This window comes from Vigna angularis, chromosome 4 (genome assembly GCF_016808095.1).
Source record: "Vigna angularis cultivar LongXiaoDou No.4 chromosome 4, ASM1680809v1, whole genome shotgun sequence".
Lineage (NCBI taxonomy): Eukaryota > Viridiplantae > Streptophyta > Magnoliopsida > Fabales > Fabaceae > Vigna > Vigna angularis.
In genome coordinates, this window is record NC_068973.1 from 6,476,549 (window position 1) to 6,490,711 (window position 14,163).

Below are 14,163 nucleotides of genomic sequence, written 5' to 3' on the forward strand. Positions count from 1 at the left end.
AGTACAAGGACGAGGATAATTTTTTTCATTTGAGTACAAGGATGAGGATAATTTTTTTCTTTGAAAATGAGTATGAGATAACAAAATTTGTTCATTCCCTACCTCCTTTTAGTCTCTTTCCATCATTCCTTAAAATATTTTTAAATTTATTTTTTTTCATTATTTTTTATTTAATTATAAAAATCTATCCTTTTCATTATATGATTATGTTTATTAAAGTAACAAAAATAACTTAATGCATATTGTTGATTTTTTAACACTTTAGTGTGACATATTTTAAGTCAACTAAAACATGAACAATAAAATCAACTAGTTTTATACAAATGCTTAGGCTTCAATTATGTGTGAATTACAATGGTTCGTTTACATTCTTCATTATTTGTGCATCAATCCTTTTCAACATGTCATCATCTACTGTGATAATAATTCTGCCATCCAAGTTGTATTAAGCTAGGTCTTTCATGAGTGCAACAAATATATAGATATAGACGAACACATCGTTCGAGAACATCTCGATAACGTTCTTCTCAAACTCCTCCCTATATCTTCATCCTCTCAAGTTTTCACAAAACATCTCCCTCTTATCTCTTTTGAAAAGTTTCATTCAAAGCTAGGAATGATTAACAGGGGCTAATAGTATAGTTGTATTTTTTAGTGTTTAACCTTTTCTGTTTGAGGACCTTTTTGGATAGTGTACATAGTAGGTTTTTTTTTTATAATTTGTCTGTTTTCTTTCTTTTTCTCTCCACCTTTCTATATCTTTGATGACAGACCTAGATAATCCTATTATATTCTATTAAAAATAAGTTTGAACGAGTTAAAAATCATCATAATTATGATCACATTTCATATAATATGAATAATACTATTTGATGTATATTCATGTTGAATTTCAAAAAATAAAAACAACCGTAATTTTATTGTTTTTATATAAAATATACTAAATTATTTAAATAATATATAATTGCATGTTAATTTTTTTATAGAATTTAATGTCTTAGATTAATATAAAATGCATGTAAAGGATGACAGTAAGTTCTATAATTACTAATTAATTAATATTCATTATGTTATAATATTTATATTAGCTATCTACAATTAAATTGACTTGCCATAGTGATCCAATTTAATAACTTTATCGGGCAGTAAATAAAATATAAAGATAACGAACATAAATTAGTTTAACTTATTATAAAGAGATTATGAGAATTCTAACTTTTAAAGCTACTTCTTGTCATTTTTAAAATAAAACAAAGCAAGACAGTAAAGCGAATAGTTTTGATTAGATTCATGTAGCAAATGATAGAACATATGATTTTATGAAAAACATATTTTATTAAATCTAAAATTTATGATGAAAGGAAAGTTCATAAGAAAGTAAACTAGGTGTTTCAAATAACATTCATAGCATTGCATTATTTTTCGTCATCCCAAATTTCTGGTCCAAGGTTGCACATCCTACTTTGCTTGATTTCATCAATTTTTGCATAGTCATCTTTTGTCAATGCCCAATCAAATATTTCCAAGTTTTGCTTCATTCTCTCCTTGTTGTAGCTCTTAACCACGATAGTTACTCCTAACTCATACAACCATCTAAGAGATACCTAATAAACCAAATAGGTTAGTGTTGGCATATATATATACTTGTCATATATGATATGTATTCATATTTATGATTTTATTTCTTAATTAAACAAATATAAGTATAAGATTCATATTATGTAAAAATAAAAAAGTTGAGTATTATAAGAAAAAAAAAATTATAAACTCAATGTTTTAAGATTTTGAATTAAAAATGTTGTGAATAGTTTATATGAGTTGGACTCCAATTATTTTATACCATTTCTTTCTAATGAATTATCCTTAAAAATACACTCTTCAATCCCCACATTAAATAAATATTGAAATCAAAATTCTTAATTAATCACATTATTTTGTTTTTATGTTTCATTTGTTGAAAAAGGAAGATGAAGTAAAAATTGTTACCTGAGCAATAGACTTGCCATGAGCTTCTCCAATTTGTTTGAGCAATTCATTGTCCATTACATTATTCAAACCCCAGAAGTTTCCTGATCCCAAAGGACTGTACGCAGTTACAATTATATTCTTCTCTTCACAAAATTCTCTCAACTCTTTTTGCTGCCAAGTAGGATTCAACTCAACCTGTTTCATGGTATAATAAAAAATACTTTATTTAAATTAAAATATTAAAAGCCAGGAAATGGTATAATAAAAAAATACTTTATTTAAAATTTTAATTTTTTTATAAATTTAAATATTTTTCATTGATTTTTTATTAAAAATAATTATTTATTGCGTATTGAAAATTTTAGTATTTTTAATTAAGTTTATAACGTTTAATTTTTTTATTAACTAGGAGATTTGTCTGATATATTTTTTCGTATATTACTTCCTTTTTCTTTGCATATTATAAATGAAAAATAAAAACAATTAATGAAACATGATATTAAATGAATAAAAGGCACTTATATTAACTGTTATAATTTCTAAATTAACCGGTAAAAGGCTAGAAAATGGTATAATGAAAATTTAATAATTTTATCCAATCATTTATGGACACGTTCGTTTTTAGAATTAAAAAATTTATTTTTTGAACAATCTTATATTATCTTTATAAAAAGAAGGTATAGTTATGAAAACATGATTACAAATTTATGGACTTACTTGATTGACAGAAGGAGGAATAGTAGCAAAATAGAGAAGATTTTCAAGTTTATGACAACTGAAATTGCTGACTCCAATTAATTTTGTAAGGCCTTGCTTTTGACACTCCTCCATTGCTTGCCACACACCCTTTAAGTCAAATGATGTTAGGGCTTCTTCAGGAAAAGGAAAATCCCAAGTTCCAGGTTTCACAGAAATGGGCCAGTGAATTAAATAAAGATCCACATATTCCAACTTCAAAGACCTGCATTAGTTTTCGGCTCCACACAAGAATGTTGCTTCAGTATCGGAAAGAGATTATGTAATAATACATTTTTCAAGCCCTCTTTTTGATACTTAATTTTTTTAAAAAAAATCAAGAATTATAAGAAGTAATGGTTTTTATCAAGGGGTTTACACAAATACATATACACATTTAATAGAAGAATTTTGCACTTACTCAAGCGTTTTGTAGATAGCTGGAAGAACAAGACAAGGAAAGTTATCAGTACACCAGAGTTTGGAAGTGATGAAGAGTTCATCTCTGGAAGCTATGAGGCCAATTTGAAGTGCTTCGGCTATAGCTTCTCCAAGGGATTTTTCAGAGCCATATTTTGAAGCAGTATCAAAGTGTCTGTAACCTAATTTGATAGCTTCTAACATTGTCTCTTTGGTGTCAATAGGAGAAGATGTTGACGCAGTGCCAAATCCGATCACAGGCATCTTGTGATGATTCGAAGAAGATTGAAGCACCACATGAGGGATGTTTGATGAAGACATGTTTTTTTGTCACAATGTAATCAGTCAAAATGTGTTTAGATGAATTACATATCTAATGGAGGACAAGAAAACTATGTCTCTGTTTTGTTTTTATAGGTGCATAATGCATAATGAAAACAAATTAAATTAAATTAAATTATAAAATTTTATAAATATTTTTTATAGCAAATATTAGGTGTTAGTTTTGTTAACCAGAAGATGATCTAGGAGAGTTCAATCCAACTTTATGTTGGTGGGGACACTGAAACTTCTTTTACCTTTTCTTCTATACAAAATTGTGATAAAAATTATATTATCTTAACAAATAGTTTGAATGTTTAATATGAAAGAATTTAATATTTTTATGTATTTAATTTAACTATCTAAATTAAAATTTATTATTCTATTATTATTGTTGTTATGGTTTATCTTTTGATTTTTTATATGATAAAAATGTTTTACAAATTCCAAACGAATGATGATATAATGTCATTTTAGATTATATAAATCGAAACAAATTTTACCAAATTAATTTTTTCTAATGAGTTAAATTTAAGTTCATATTCTTAATGTGGTATTAGAATTTATTTTAACAAAATTTGTTAAATTTATCATTTGAATATTTAGTTTCATGCATTATATGTTCATGTTTATGTGTGAAGAATATCAAATGTTGATGTTTACTTGTGAAGAGATATTGTTAATCATATATTAACAAATGATATAATTAACTTAAAATATATAAGTAAATATAATATCATGTCTATCATTTAAAACTTTTTGTCTTAATAATTATTATTTCAATTCAAATTATTGACATGTATCATCATTGTCCATCAAATTATAATTATAAATACATTTATTAATAATTAATAATATATTAATTATCAAAATTACTACACATCCTAACCCTGACGTATGCATGTATTTAGTGATACTAACATAATATATAATTAATGCTATTATTTATTGTATTTATTGTTTAAATTTAATGTCATTAATAATCATGTGAAAAAAAATAATTTTAGTTGAAATATTTAATGTATAAGTTTAAGAATACATTAGTTTGCATGAAATACTATAAAATTATCTACTACTTTATAAAATCAATTATAAAAATTTTTATTTAAGTCTTTAAAAAATATTTATTTATATTTTTTTTCTCTCTAATAGTATAGTCTCTATAGGAATAGCAAATAAACTCATTTTTGTGGATATTGTCCAAATTCGTTTTCATTTAGATGAAAAATTCTTACATTAACTAGGTTTTTTCAATTAGGTATGAGTATAGATAATATTTATTTTTTTCAATTGAGTATGAAATGTAAATGAATTTATATATATTTATTGTGTCTTTGTCCTAATACTCACCCTAACAACTGTGTCTACCTTCATCTCCGTCTCTATTTAAATTACTAAAAATATTAATAGCTTATTAGGTACACAAATAAATAAATATATATATATATATATATATATATATATATATATATATATATATATAACTTTTCATTAGCCTTTACAAATGTAATTCTAAAAAATTTATATGGTACTTTAATTTGAGATGTATACAATTATATATTTTTTATAAATATTTGATATTTAAAAAACGAAAATATATCTTTTTTATAATATTATGTTTTCTTTTTCAAGAACTTTTTATTAGTTTATAAAAAAAATTGATTTATATTAGGGATAACAAAAATATTTGTGTCCATGGATATTCATAGATAAAACTCACAATATATAGTTGATAACCACAAATATTTATTATCTGCGGATAATAAGTATTTTAATATTCGCTTATGAACAGATAGGATAAGTGTATCATATTATCCATACACGTAAGTATTCATTAACTTTCAATATGAGTGTATACCTATTACCTAGAAGGGATGGAGATGAGACAAAAATTTCAAATAGGTTATATTTGAGTATGGGGATGAGGATAATTTCTTTTCTTTGAGAATGAGTATAAGATAGCAAAACTTGTCCATTTTCCGTTTCATTATCCTCCTTAGTCTCTTTTAATCATTCCTTAAAATATTTTCAAAATTATTTATTATTATTATTTTTTATTTAATCATAACAATCTATCTTTTTCATATATGATTATGTGTATTAAAGTAACAAAAATGACTTAATGCATATTAGTAATTTTTTAACACTTTAGTGTGACATTTTAAATCATCTTAAACGTGAACAATAAAATCAACTAATTGTATACAAAGTCTTAGCTTCAATTATGTGTTAATTACAATGGTTCATCTACAATTTTTATGATTTGTGCCTTACTCTCTCTCAACATGTCATTGTCTATTTTGATGACAATTTTGTCATTCAAATTGCATCAAACTAGGTCTTTCATGAATGCAACAAATGTACAGATATAGATTGACATATAGTTTGAGAACATCTCAATAAGGGTCTTCTTAAACTCTTCCGTATACCTTCATCCTCTCAAGTTTTCATCAAACCTCTTCGTCCTACCTCCTTTGAAAAGTTACATTCAAAATTGGTTGGGAATGATTAACATCTACACTGAGCTTCAGGAGCTAATAGCATAAGGAATCTCTTTTAACCTTTTTTGTTTAAGGACCTTTTGTTAGCTAGTATATATAGTAGGTTTTTTCCCTTTTTGTTTCGATTTGATTTGTGAGGTGGAAGTCAACAATTCTCCTCACTTTTTTCATCCAACTCCTAACCCATGTTACCTTTCATCCGTTACTTCACTTTTGTCGTCGTTCGTTACCTACCGAAGATACCGAAGACACTATGATGTCAAAACCAATATAAATTCAACAATCTACTAATAAATGCATAAACCTATATTTAATGATTTCAAAATAAACTTCAAATTAACAATTGCAGCTCAACATCGACTTATTATGATCATGTTTTGATATAATATAAGCAACCTTAGTTTAAACCATGTTTAAAGTCTAGAGACGGCTCGATTCACGTTTCCTAACTAACCGGGTTCCTGTGAAACCATCCAATTCTAACAAAACGAACAGTTATACAATACACAAACTTTCCGAATTCAAAATGTGCAGAAAGGTTTATAGTTCAAGTTTTAGAAGGCCAAACATCATTCCAGACAAGAGTAACAAGCAGCAGCATGAGAGAGATTGAGCGCAAGATCAAGCTAAACTATCTAGCAACATAAATCTTCTAATATAAATAATGATTTATGCACTGACAAATTAAAAACTCACTATGTCAACAAAATTAAGTACTACTGAAATAAAATTAAATTAAATTTAACCCTGAATGGAACACTTTCCAGAGAAACTTGGTACCTGATTAGCTACCCGGAAAATAATATCCGTAGCTTTATAGTTTGACTTTTCCCTCAATAAACATAAAAAATCTCAATCAAAAATTAAATTTTACAGCTTGAGAAAAATGCCTGACAAGTCTCCACTTCATAACATAAATACAAAAATCTTTTACTCAAAGTGAGGATGTAGGGTAATTAAGTAGCAGAGGAAGACACCCAGTTACAGAATCTTTTTGACTCACTTGAGCAGACTCTGACAGGCCTCAATATCAGATGTTTGTAAATCCAACACTGATTGCCCGGATGCAGCAGATTTAATGGTCCCTACCGCACTGTCAAATATTGCTCTCTGGTACATGTCATCTTCCACCTTCTTGAGAATCTCTCTCGCCACCTTAAAATCTAATCCCCCAACCAAAATTAGTTTCCCAATTATCACACCAAAATTACTAGGTGCTTTAGGTAAATCTATGCCAATATCATCCAGCAGAGAACCGAATAACAAACAGCCTGCCTCAATATCTATAACAGTAAGAATCTTCTTAATGTATAGATACTCCATGAGATTGACTACAGGTTCAACACATGGTGGACTTTTATCAAGTGCAAGATAAATGGCTTCCTTAACAACCTCAGGGTGATAAGAAGGAGATTTTAATTCCTGCACACATTGTAATGCCTCTTCCAAAATTCGAACACTGAAATATTCTTCTAGAAGAGAGATAGTTCTGCGGCGAAGATCATTAGAATTCAATCCACTGGCAGGTGCTTGTGGCTTCTCAGAGGATACAAGAACAGGAGCAACAGTTCTATCATGTGAAGAGAGCTGAGGTGCTGTCTCATGGCCTAAACTGAAGTTTGCTGGTCGAGTAGAAGATGTAGCAGCTCCATGCACTAAGGCACTATTTCTTCCACTTATAATACCACTACTCCCTTGAGGTAGCAATTTTGAATTAAGGATTGTGGACTTGGAAAGTAAAGGGCTGCTGGATCCAGCAGCTTGAACACCCGAGAAGTCTCCTCTTGGCATAGATCTAGTCTTAGGCATCTCCCAGTTGTTATTATCAAATCCAGGCCTCCCAGGCATCTTCCTGGTCCCTGGCGTTCCAGGCATCAAACCCCCTGTACCAGGTCGGGAAATAGGGAAGCCCCCGGGGCTGAAATTTCCTTGAACACCACCACGGGTGTTTCTCATACTTGCAGTGGCACCTGGTCGCAAACCAAGATTCTTTTCTGCTTCTGAATGAATTTCAGTAATGGTTTTGGCTTTGATCTACACAAGTCAGCATTAAAACTTAATAACAAGGCACTAAACTTAAGGATATTGTGACACAGAATATAAAAAGTTACCTCTTCCCGTCTAGGCACCCAGTTATTAGCACGTAACTCTAGAACATCCCGAATCATGAACCTAATCCGGGGTACAAGTTGTAGATTTGAGCTCAATTCTTTCAATCGACTAAAGTAAATATCATTTATACGGCGCGATTTAGGACCCTCATCAAGCTGCTTGCCAATAGTGTTGAAAAACTGACATATGGCTTCAACATTTTCCTCGGCAGGACAAGACTTGCTGTCTGGGGGTCCTAAAAGCTCCTACTCAAAGCAAAAAGCATACTAGTAAGTGAATATTACTAAACTGACGCAGACATTTTATATGACAGTAGACATCTTAAGTCCTTCAAACCTGAACAATGTGATGGACAATCTTTTCAGGGACCATCTTCTGCTTCAATAGCTCACCAATTAAACGGATATTTCCTAGAGTCCGAAGCTTGAGCAGTCTTTCCTTGTCCGTACGGTCCATCTCCTGCTCAGGGGCAGCCATCCTTTTTAGTTCTACACCTTCAAATGCCTCCTGGCAAATATTCAATAATACTCGCCTAAAGGTGATTTCCTTCCCACCAGGTTCCCCAGATGGGAATGGAGGCAGTTTTTCATTCAAATCAGAACACAGCTGAGCATACATTGGGCAAAATGTTGGTTCTAGAACAGCCTTGTCAAAAATAAGTGAAATGACATCCTGCACTCACAAAGCAAAGCGAGTAATTTAGAACAAGAAGGGGAACAGAAATAGATAGACAAGAGCAATTTAATATTGACAACCTTCAAGATGTCAGCAGAGGTAATGCCAGAATCAATTAACTGACCCTTCAGGACATCAAATTTCTCAGGAGTTAACTTATTCAGAATTCTGCATAAAATAAGACAACAGCATATAAATATCAGGAACCATCCAATTAAAAATGAGTATAAATAGATGGTGCTATACTATTATTGTATATGAAAAGCAGAAGCCATGCAGGTCCAAAAACCCTTAACAGAGTAATATGTGAAAAAGGCTTAAAAGAGCTTCAGAAGTAGCTCATCAAATTATACGGGAAAGGTAGAATCCTTTGTAAAAAAGACTGACAAGTTTATTACTTTTCACTTTCATATTTAATAGTCAACAGCCTCCAACTGTGCAAGGCTGAAGCCATTTTACAACCTGCCAGCATCAAGGGAAATTACTGCACATGATACAAGTACTACAGAAGCTGAGATTCAAGCATACATGGCAACCCAGAATCCTTTCACATAGCATGGCTAATAGGACCCGCATCTAACTGTAATTTACTAAGACAAAAACTATTACCCTTTCACAGTCTTTAAGACACGATCCTTATCAGATAGACTTCCCCTTCTGCCTGACCAAGGAACCTCCGCCTTGGCTAGTGTAGGAGTAGGTCCTCCCTGAATAAATAGACAGTAGATTAAAAATAATGCATATTCATCATGTCAATCTAATAGGTAAACAGTAAAACAACAATGATATGAAGCAAAAACTCCTAGTAAGAGCATGTGACAAATACTCTTAATCTATTAACCAAGAAATTATGATAAGGCCTGCAGCAGAACTCACTCACCATGAATAACTAGTCTAAGGGGAACAGGTCATACTTCAAAATAATAACATACAAAAAACATTCAATACTAAATAAAACTAATTCCAATTCTTTAATTGCAGTTCAGCACAATATCTTCTGATAATTGTAATTTTTACAAAACAACCCAACTAATGTTCATTTCGATCCATACTATCACATGCTTCTTCAACTGACTTGCATGATCTGCAGCCAACTAAAAGAAACATACTACAACTACAAAATTAAAGTTGCCATTTACACTCGGATGAAAGCGAATGAAGATACATTGTAACCAACAAATTAAGAATAGAAAAGAAAAACCAGAAAATTATTTACTAAGACAACAGCCTATCATGTGAGTTAGCTGCTTAGTGGTGATGATTGCATCACATGTCCAATTCGATCAAGATGCATAGCATTACAGGTTGGCATAGATAAAAACTAGAAAACAAAAATAAAAGCATGCAAATATTGGTCAAAGCTCATCAGGGAATATGCAGAAAATTTTTTATGATAAAATATATATCAGGTAAAAATAAATGTAAGTATAGCAATCTCTCCTTTTGAAAAAATCTCGTCTCATTTATATCTTTTACTGTGAGGGAAAGAAAAATAGTTAAGGCAGTTGAGTAGCATTCTCCATTAAACTGATTTATTTCTTCCAATGCTTACCCCTTGGGTAGAAGATATCTGTGTCCTTGCAAACTGGGAATTAATATGGTCTTGGCGATTAGTCTGACTACTGTTATCTCTGAGGTTTTCCCAAGACCTCTCATCTGGACTAGCAGGAAGTTGTCCAGAACGACCTCGCCAATCACGATTGTCTAACTCAGAATACTGGTTTGGTAGTTGATGAGGAAGCTGCACAATATTACATAACATAAATTGCAAAAAATGAATACAGACATAAAACAGGTGATAATTAATTGCAACAGTCAAAAGAAAAATGTATCAGTAGTACAAGTATCAGTATGACATTCTAATTACAGAAGTCTTGTCACCATATGATACAGACAAGTACGTTTTCCACTAAAAATAATCAACACAAATCTTTATTGATCAATTTAACAAATAGGATGGAAGATGACATATGGTTCTAAGCACAACTATCAATATAATTAAGGCAGAGAAGATAGTTACATTGCTGTCAGCTTGGCCACCCCAACTTTGATTTTCACCAAAAAGTTCAGCTCCTATATCTTGCTTAATTTTCAGAATATCATCAAGGACTTCAACAGCCTATGAATGAAAATTTCAACAGATAGATAACAGTTAAAACATAAGTATTACTTTAGATGCTTACACAAGTAACAAAAATAATACTGAACTATGACCTTCAGAAGCAGATTCCTCTAGTATGGAGGGCAAAAGGGGAGAAAGACAACGAAAAGAAAAATTTGGAGGCACGGGTAATAATCTAAATTGCCTTTTAATGGACCAAAACACAATCCCCCCCCACAAAAAAAAATAGACTGCCATAGTTTATAAATGAGGACTCACAAGGAAAAACCTATACAAAAAAAAGAAACAATTAGCCATGACAGAGTGCTGATCCACACCAGATTTTATCAGAAGATAGATGTGATCAATATAAAGCTTAACAAAGAAAAGGGCAGCAGAAGGAAGAACTGTGTAATAAAATAAAAATTCTGCATATTCAGAAACAGATTTATAGAATTAAAACTAAAGCTAAATTACAGGGGCAAACAATTACCTTGCCAAGCTCTAAAAGCTGATCTCTGGTATATTGCACACGCTCACGAACCTCAAAACGTGAATCTCCGGTCTATAAAACAAAAACTAGTAAGATACAGATCTCTATGCAAAGTCCACACACTGGAACCATGTCCTTACAACCAACAAATACCTCAAAAGGGCAAGAAAAATGAAAGACATATATGATAGTATGCAACAATAAATATCAAATCATCACAATTAGTTTCCATTCGAGTCCTTAACAAAACTACGGTGAAGAAAATAGTTATACATGAACCAGCAAACACAAACTCAATGATGAACTAACATTTGGCAAGACAAAACCGTTTCCCTTTCCAAATATTCATTCATCAGAAGCAAATACACTGACAACACAGGAGCTCATTTACTATGTTGTGTGGGAAAAGCATCTCTCATGCATGAGATACGTGTCAAACATTAAAATAATCTCAAAACTTCCTTAACGCAAAGACAATGAACCAACATGCCTAGCAACATTAGGCCGAGCCAGTAGTTTTTGTTAACAAGTCGCGTAGACAGAGGCAGCTCTTGCAAACTGTTTCTCTGCTTGAAATAGGGGAACCAGAATGAAAATTCTCAAACTTCCTTACTGCAACGGCATTGCCTATTGGATAGAACCCCATTAGTGTTGAGATTCACTAAACAACAGCCATAAAACCAAACCCTAGTTCCAAAGACAAACGAGCAGGAATGTGTGTGGGTCCTTTATGGGCAATCCAAAACTGAAGAAAGCCCACCTAAAGCCCACACTTTGTTTTATGTCCATATTTACAGCAAGAACCCATAACTGAGTGCTCCCACCAAGAATCAGGACATTCCAACTTCACCTTCTCCCTAATACTCTAAACTTCAATTCTGTAACCCTAAATATAAAATGATAGTAATACTAACAACGACAACAGTTGGGCATTATAGCGAGATCCAAACAAAAGGTGCGTGAGAAATCGGAAAAGTGAGTGAAAAACAAGAGAAGGGTCTGACCTTGAGAGAGAAGAACGCATGGGGGCGCGAGAGAGGGAGATCGACGGAGGGAGGGTAAGGGGAGGAGGATGAGGAGGAGAGAGCAAAAAGCCTGCTTCCGCCGCCACGACCACCGCCAGGCCTCAAGCTTAGAACCGTTGGATCACCCTGCTGCATATCACTACTCACTGCAACAGATAAGAGAGTGTTGATCGGTGGTTTGTTGTTTCTTCTCGCTCTCTCTCTCTTCTTCTGCGCAGCGCCAAGGAGAAGAGAAAGAAAAAAGGTGCTGGCGACAAGAAACAAATAAAACCCTTACACCACACTACTATGGCAGCGGGCGGGTACTGCTCGTCTATTTGAGCAAAGTTATCAGGTTTAATTACTCCATTGTAGGTTTAAATAAAAAATAGTTTTTGAAATACAGACGTTAAAATCTATTCTTTTTTCCATTATATCAAAATATATAACTAAAATTATAAGTAATATAAGTTCGAATAAGAGAAAAATAATATCGAAAATTAAAAATACTAAAGATCTCTGTCTACAATTCCAACATTATCAAATGGTTGACAATCTATAACTCTAACAATTACATTACAATTTAGAAAATTGTAATTTGAAATAAATGCAACAAATTTTACTTGCACTAACATTTCTTCACTGATTAGTGATTTTCAATTGTTACTAAGTAGCGTGCAATGGTATTGTTTCTAACTTTATTTAATAATTAATGATAAAAATAAATTTTATAAATTTTATTAATTTTATATGTTATTTTTTAAATTAGAATAATAATAATATTTAAAGTAATAAATAATTAAAACACTATTAAAAAAAACATTATTCTTATTCCTTCTAATATTTTCTTGTGTTTCAAATAGATAATTATTCGGTAGGTAGACTATTATCGTTTGATCTTAGAATAATAATTATAGATTACTATCGTTCGTTTTAGAATGATAATTATGATTATTGTCGTGACGTGTCTAACCTTCTAGATCGTCCAATTTAATGTTGATCAACTGATCATATAATATAGTATTATATTCTAATAGTCTTATATTCTTACAATCTTATATTTTTATAATCTTATAATTTAACAATCTTATATTTTAATAAGCTTATAATATAATGATTTAAATGATTTTATAGCCTAATAATTTTACAATAAGCTTATAATCTAATAGTTTTTATAAAAATCACCATTAGAAAAGCTTTAATTTTTTTTTTTGGTATTTTGAATTTTAAATTCAAAATTTGCAATCACATCTTTACATTTCGTTTTCAATTTCAAATTTTAAATTGAAATTGGGTTACCATATATTTAATGTCAATCTTAATTAGAAAAAGGTTGAAATTAAAATTATTACTTATTTTTGTATAATGTAAATTTGCAATTGAATAAGATTTTTTTTAAATCATTATGAAAATATAACTTGAATTTTTTCTATTTGTTTTACATCACCTGATTCTATTTATTGATTATGTACCGTATAGGTCACTCCAGTATATTACCAAAAGCGACCCGTCCGTCAAAACTCTAGAACTTCCAAAAATAGGGTAGATCGATCAGTCAACAATCTCATTGGCGATCAAACAGTCAGTTGTCAACCTCATTGAAGACCGAATGGTCACACTTCGTATTAAGGATATCATAAATCCAGTAGATTAATAAGACAAAACATATTTATAAGACATTAGGTCGTAATTGGGTCAACCGTAATTAAATGTTTATTCAGAAATCTATAAATATAAATGTAAAGTAAGGAAGTAGATAATAACATTTATTAGACATTTAATGTTTTAATTGAGTGTAGGAGTGTCTTTTGACAAGTACCTACCCATTTGATT

At 30.8% G+C, this 14,163-nt stretch overlaps 2 protein-coding genes and 1 non-coding gene across 4 annotated transcripts; all 3 read right to left on the bottom strand.

Annotated features, from left to right (window-relative positions):
* Positions 1–1,264: 1,264 nt before the first annotated feature.
* Positions 1,265–3,488, bottom strand: LOC108331455 (NAD(P)H-dependent 6'-deoxychalcone synthase). Its single transcript, XM_017566140.2, has 4 exons — positions 3,125–3,488; positions 2,686–2,929; positions 1,987–2,163; positions 1,265–1,604 (listed from the first exon to the last, which is right to left on the bottom strand). The coding sequence occupies exons 1-4, from the start codon at positions 3,442–3,444 to the stop codon at positions 1,416–1,418; spliced, it is 930 nt and encodes a 309-aa protein (XP_017421629.1). The 5' UTR covers positions 3,445–3,488; the 3' UTR covers positions 1,265–1,415.
* Positions 3,489–6,659: 3,171 nt separating this feature from the next.
* On the bottom strand, positions 6,660–12,680 carry LOC108331795 (eukaryotic translation initiation factor). 2 transcript variants are annotated; one of them, XM_017566729.2, is made up of 9 exons: positions 12,331–12,680; positions 11,327–11,398; positions 10,753–10,851; positions 10,285–10,473; positions 9,342–9,439; positions 8,813–8,900; positions 8,394–8,729; positions 8,057–8,302; positions 6,660–7,979 (listed from the first exon to the last, which is right to left on the bottom strand). In XM_017566729.2, the coding sequence occupies exons 1-9, from the start codon at positions 12,484–12,486 to the stop codon at positions 6,945–6,947; spliced, it is 2,319 nt and encodes a 772-aa protein (XP_017422218.1). In that variant the 5' UTR covers positions 12,487–12,680; the 3' UTR covers positions 6,660–6,944. The 2 variants fall into 2 exon arrangements, with proteins under 2 accessions (XP_017422218.1, XP_052732917.1); XM_052876957.1 differs by lacking the exon at positions 10,753–10,851.
* LOC128196429 (small nucleolar RNA snoR103) lies at positions 12,038–12,141 on the bottom strand. Its single transcript, XR_008248717.1, has one exon. It is a non-coding gene; the product is annotated as a small nucleolar RNA snoR103 (small nucleolar RNA).
* Positions 12,681–14,163: the final 1,483 nt, after the last annotated feature.

Coding starts and splice junctions, on each gene's coding strand:
- LOC108331455 (XM_017566140.2), bottom strand. CDS start 3,444: ATGTCTTCATCAAACATCCCTCATGTGGTGCTTCAATCTTCTTCGAAT. Junction 2,930..3,124: donor GCTATCTACAAAACGCTTGA/GTAAGTGCAAAA, acceptor AAACTAATGCAG/GTCTTTGAAGTTGGAATATG. Junction 2,164..2,685: donor TTCCTCCTTCTGTCAATCAA/GTAAGTCCATAA, acceptor ACCATGAAACAG/GTTGAGTTGAATCCTACTTG.
- LOC108331795 (XM_017566729.2), bottom strand. CDS start 12,486: ATGCAGCAGGGTGATCCAACGGTTCTAAGCTTGAGGCCTGGCGGTGGT. Junction 11,399..12,330: donor ATGCGTTCTTCTCTCTCAAG/GTCAGACCCTTC, acceptor TTTGTTTTATAG/ACCGGAGATTCACGTTTTGA. Junction 10,474..10,752: donor GTGGCCAAGCTGACAGCAAT/GTAACTATCTTC, acceptor AATATTGTGCAG/CTTCCTCATCAACTACCAAA.